Source organism: Panthera onca, chromosome B2, assembly GCF_046562875.1.
Source record: "Panthera onca isolate mPanOnc1 chromosome B2, mPanOnc1 haplotype 2, whole genome shotgun sequence".
In the NCBI taxonomy this organism is placed as follows: Eukaryota; Metazoa; Chordata; class Mammalia; order Carnivora; family Felidae; genus Panthera; species Panthera onca.
In genome coordinates, this window is record NC_138343.1 from 116,559,639 (window position 1) to 116,565,638 (window position 6,000).

General features: G+C 41.7%; 1 protein-coding gene across 2 annotated transcripts in view; it reads right to left on the reverse strand.

Annotated features, from left to right (window-relative positions):
• The window catches only part of ARHGAP18 (Rho GTPase activating protein 18), a 195,107-nt gene extending 189,641 nt beyond the window's left edge, over positions 1–5,466 (reverse strand). For both annotated transcript variants that reach the window (XM_078447304.2, XM_060616626.3), the window contains exon 1: positions 4,958–5,466. In XM_078447304.2, coding sequence (XP_078303430.1) covers positions 4,958–5,451 — 494 coding nt within the window. In that variant the 5' untranslated portion in view covers positions 5,452–5,466. The remainder of the gene's footprint in view (positions 1–4,957) is intronic.
• Positions 5,467–6,000: the final 534 nt, after the last annotated feature.

Genomic DNA, 6,000 nt, shown 5'->3' on the forward strand with positions numbered 1-6,000 from the left:
TCGGCTTTCCTAACCCCAAGGAATGTCTGTGGTACTGATTTGGGATATAGGAAGGGATGGTTTATGAAGACAGCATTCACCACAGATCACTGAGTCCCAGTGTCTGGGGTACAGTAAAATATTTAATGAATAAAGAAGGGAGTGATTCTATGGCACATAAACTAATTTTGTCAACCAGACTTAGGGCAGACATTTTCTAGTTTATTTAAGGCAAAAGAGGTTTTATCAGAACATCCAGAATAAACTAGCTTCCTAAAAATAATATGCTGGCTTCAAGAAGGATTCACACGATAGATAACAAAAATATTATACGTAAAATTGAATGGTAAGATTGTGGCATATTTCACGTCTTTGGGGAAGAGGTCCCTGTATTTTCTAAGTTTTCTATAAGACAGATACCAAAAATATTACAGTGATTACGTCTAGGTGGTAGGATTAGGATTCAATATCTTTGGGGACTTATCAATGGTATAGGTTTTCTGTAACAGAAATATATTACTTCTGTAATAAGAAATGAAATATAATTTGAAGAAAGTCTATACATGCCAGCTTCCACAGCCTCCACACCTCCTTAGTTCAAGTTAGAGACATCTTCTGTCTGCAACACATCTCCCAGCTTTCTCTCTGGTCCTATGGTGCCTTCTCCATTGAGCAGCCATGATGCTCCTTTAAACCGTAAAGTGCTCCAGTAGGTTCATTGCATTTAAAAAATTTAGTCTCAGAGCACCTGGGTGGCACAGTCAGTGGAGCTCAGGTCATGGGATCTGGCCTCCAGGCAGGCTCTAGGCAGAGTCTGAATGGAGAGCCTGCTTGAGATTCTCTCTCTCCCTCTGCCCTTCCCCGTGCTCTTGTCCTTGGGCCTGTCCATACATCCTCTATCTAAATAAATAAATAATTCAGTCTCTACAAGACCCAAAGAACAGGGCCTGGCCTGTCTCTCTGATCTTATCTCCTAATTTACCCCTCCCCCTACACTGGTCTCTAAATCCCTACCCAACCCCCCCCCCCCCAACCTTCTCCACCCAGCCACACTGCTTTATATCTGCCTCTAGAACAAACCAAGCAACCAGGAACAGGTCCCCAGACTTCAATTTCATACTGATCCCAGATCAAATGTTACCTCTTCAGAGAGAGGGCTTCCCTGAGTGCCCCACCAGAAGTCACACTCCATACAATTTCTTGGTCTGCTGTTCACAACACTTACAAGGACCTGCTGTTATTTCACTCATGGGCTCCTTCCCCATTTGAACCACCAATCTCTCCCATGCTATAAGCCCCTTGAGAGCAGGAACCTTATTTCAAAGGTCCATCCTGAGGATCACAACAGAGCTTGTCATACAGATGCACAATGGAACTTTTGGCAGGTGGTGGGGGTGATCGGCTGGCAAGATTTTACCTGAATGTTGCCTTCAAGTTTATTTTATGTTGTGTTTGAGGAAGTGATAAAGACGGTGCGTGTTCTTTCGCAGCACACGAGGACATCACCATTACCAGACTGTGTGATATACTGAAGTAGAAGCAGAAAATGGGAATTTAATGAGGGTTGTTCCTTTGCATGCTTTTACTGAAGGACTGCTTGGAACTGAAGGTCTCCTAGAGATTCACCAGGTTAATCCTACAACAGCTTACTTTTTTTTTTTTTTTTTTACATGTCATATAACCAAGACATTCAAACACAAAGAATATGAGAAAATTAAAGATGGAGGAGGGAGTGGAAAATACACACTGGTATGTTTCAAACCATGCAGAGATTCAGATTCAACCTTGATTTGTTCTCTTATCCTCCCATTGCTGAGGTATTCAGCAGAAAACAAGGTCACAGAAAAACAACACGGGGCTTATCCTCAAACCTGAGGATGGGTTTGTATTCCCAAGTTAAATTCCTAGCAGTGACAATCTGAAAGTTGCTGGTTGGAGTAAAAGCTGACTATGCCCTTGAAGAAGACCCAGAATCCCTGGAATTCTGGACATAAATATATCAACTCTGGAGCTAGTCTGATGTCTGGCTTCTTGCCTAGACTCCAGTTAATACTCGAGTATTTCTAGTTCTGTACGGTTACAGTTATCCTTTGCTTGAATTGCTAAAACCAAAGCTAAGAGTTGTCCTAAATAATGAAAAACTCAATTATTAAATCAAAAGCAATCAGTGACTAAGACTAACACCTTTCATGCTATACAAAGAGAGTTGATTAGCTCTTTTTAGACTGCTACAAAAAAATCTGATGAGAAGGACAGCTGAGAAAGTTCTATACAATTATTAAAATGAAAACATCTCTGATTATGTGGCTCCTCTATTGAAAATATGTGGGATTTATCCTCGTCTAAACATACTGCAGCTGAACTGGGTTCAAATCTTAAATGCTACTTGAGCCTATCTCCAAAACAGTGGCAGAAACAAAGAAGCAGACATAAGCTCTTCTTTAATGAAGCAAAAGACAGGAAATACATACATATTAGGACTGAACTTCTAGTACTATTTGATTAAGAGGAAAAATGAAATTCTCTATATTTCAAGTGTTTGCTTCACAAACTATAAGGGAGTTTGTGACATCTCACCAATTTTCTGTCTGATACGGAAGAGACACTTAACAATAACAGCGGGTACAAGTTAGTGATGGACATGAAAGGATGAGATGGCCTCACCCCCGTTCTCACCTCCTCAAACGGGAAACATCATGACTTTCACTGGACTCATCATGTGTCATAAGTGGATACTGGGGGAGAGGAGAAGGAGAAGGAAACAGAAGGGCTACCTACTACCTAACATCCACATATGCGATAACTTTTTCTCCTGTTTTCTTCTTCCAACTGATAATTAAGACACCATTCTGGGTGATTGCTGACAGCAGCTCTTAATATTAGAACAAATTCTATGTCCAACTGGAACAGAAATGATCACTACTAATTAGCTAAGAAAAAAAAAAAAAAAGCACCTCTCAGAAACCATTCCAAGAGCCTCTGGTGGGCTCAGTCAGTAGAGCGTGCGGACTCTTGATCTCGCGGCTGTGAGTTCGAGCTCCCGTTAGGTGAAGAGATTAAAAATAACATCTTAAAAAAAAAGAAAAAGAAAAAGAAACCATTCCACAGGAAGAGTTCAAGAACAAGAAGCAGAGGCAGGCCTCAGAAGACGGTTTTTCTCAGTAAAATTCTGGGTCTTTGGGTGCTTATGTTAATTCCATTGAGGGACACCTGGGTTGGTGTCAGCTAGGGTGAACAGGTAAAGGTCAGAGGCCAGACTATTAACCTCTGAGCCCGGGGGGGGGGGGGGGGGGGGGCAGTAAAGGCAGCTTTTGTCTTGCCACAGATCAGCTGAGAGTTCAGAACTTGGGGTGCTCTGAATGTAAAGAGCCAGGATATTTACACCAGAAAAGGGAGGAAAGGAATGGATTTCTCCCAGTTCCCAGGCTAGTAATCCAACTTTAAAGAACTTTGTCCCTTCTGTAGAACAAAGCCTGCTGAACTCAAGACTGTTGGTTCTAGTCCCTGCAAAATACACTAGAAATAGGAATTTTTACCTTTGGGCAAACTTGATCCCTCACCCTTTCTTACTAGATGCCGTTCACTTGTTCATCGTTAATGGATCCCCAAGGGAATGCATCACAACACCTATTACATTAAAGAGAAGCCTGGGGGGGGGGGGCAGGGGGGATGGGTGAAATAGGTGAAGGGGATGAAGAGTTCACTTATTGTGATGACCAACCGATGTATAGAAGTGTTGAGTCATTATACTGAACACCTGAAACTAATATAACACTATGTTAATCATACTGGAATGTACAAATTAATGACTAAACATCAAACCCTCCCAAAATAAAGAAAGAAAATAAAAAGAAGGCCTTAGCAATAATCTGTCCTGGAATTTTAAATTTTTTTCAGTCAAGTATTCACATGAAGTATTTCCTTGTCTATTTTTTCCTCGATCGCTGCAAGGTGTGTATTTTTTTTTGTTTCAGTTTTGATAAGAAAAAAGTCCTATGCTGTCTTAGAGAAATAATATGCTGTTTTAAATGAATTGTTACTAATAAACTTATCTTTAAAGAGGAAATAAAGAAATCTAATATCAGACAAGAAAATATTTTTCTGCCCCGTTTGATTACAACCACTAAACGTTAGGGAATACTTATAGACCTACTATTGCTTATTAAGTTGGGGTTTACTTGGAAAAGTGATCCCTTCTCTCAAAACCTCCAGCAGAATTAATAGTAATTGAATCTGTTTATGTTCTGAAAGCCTCTTTTTTCTTTTAGATGAAGATCCATCTGAAGATGGTGAGTCCAGTTTTCATCAAAAATAATTCATTTGCAGCCGCAAAGTTAATTTATGTTTCTTTACTTTATAACTGATGCCTCTGTGAAGAAGTTAGCCTGATCAATACCCACAGGATATGAAGGGTGTTGATTTTTTTTTATTTTTCTTTAAATTTGTGGACTCCTGTTGATTTCTCAGGAGTAAACCCTGAACATTTGTTTTTACAAATAACCAGATAACTATAGTATGAATGTTTCCTTTCTAGTCAGCTGAAGTTCAATGCTGAGCAAGGTTGTGGTGAATTTTAATATTATTCTCCCTTGGCCGTAAGTGAAATCATAATCATTTTGAAAAAGCTGCCAATTATATCCATTTGCCTATATGGCATAAAGTACCTTTCCCTAGAATATGCAAAGAATCTTTTTTTTTTTTTAAACCTCATCTTGTAAATAGAGACCTAAATTTTACCAAGCAAGTCAGGGTCACAGTTAAGAATAACAGAGGTAATAAAGAACACCAATTCTTATTTCAACGTCCTCCTGAAAGGCTTTTTAAAATCACACAGAAAGTCCTGTTTCTCAGTCTTCGTTAAAAGCAAACTTGCAGTGTGAGAACAAAGCTAATAATTACAAGATCTTTCCTAGCTGTGGATTTCAGAGCTAGCAAAAGCACGGAAAAGAGAAAAGCATGCAAATGGGGTTTTCTTTACCTGAAGTGAAAGCGGTGCACCAGCTTCGTGACTACCGTAACCATCCTTCCCAGGTCAAGAGCCGGGAATGCCAGAGCGGCAAGAAGTGAAGAAGGAAGCGAAGGTTGGAGCCGCTGCGAGAATCTTCCCAGGGCCCTTCCTCCCGTGACACACCTCCTCTCTCTGGCTCCGAAGGCAAGTGGCTCTCGCTCTCCCTTCACGGTTACCCACAAGCCTGTCATTTCTGCTCCATCATCCGGCAGCTGCCAGAAGCACCCGGCAGAAGCGTGCACACCGGGCGGCTGAGCACGAGCCCGGCGCGGAGCAGGCGGAGTGCCTCCCGGGGAGCCCGGGGCTGCGCGGCCACAGCTGACGATCCTAAAGCCGCACGTTACAGGGCGGAGCGGAGCTTTCCAGGAACGAGGACCAGCTGCGGCACAGCCCGGCGCTTCCCGGAGCCTAGTGCAAGCCCAAGCTCGCGGGGAGCTCCGGAAGCGGCCCCAGCTACTGAGCATGCTCGGCTTCCCTCGGCTCCACGAGGGCCTTCCGACCGGTGACTTCTCTTCATTTGAGAAAAGGGGTAGAATGGAGAAGCGTGCGGAGGGTCAGATCCAGTGGAGGTGATTTTTTGAGCGTGGAGATGACCTCCCGATACCCTCCCCCGCCCCCCAACCAAAAAAGAAAAAGAAGAGAAGAAAGAAGCCGAGACGATGCATTGCATTGCAGTGAACAAATATTATTGATAGGTTGATAGAGATGTTTGGAAGCTATCGATTGTTGTTTAGTCTTTAACACTCCCTGCACAATTAAATTGTCTGCGGGGTCAAGTATGTAGTGTAAACTGCGAAAGGATGCTAATCCTAGAAAGTTACTAGCACTCAAGATTCGGTATGGAATTGCCTATATTTGAAAGTCTAAGCAATGTCATGAATCAATCCGTTGATATCTACATAAGTGAAATCTGCCTAAAGACAATGACTTTTAGTTAAACGTATTTTATAAAGTGTGAAATTTTTGAGATTTAAACGTTAATTTATATTATAATAACTTACATTTTGATGTTT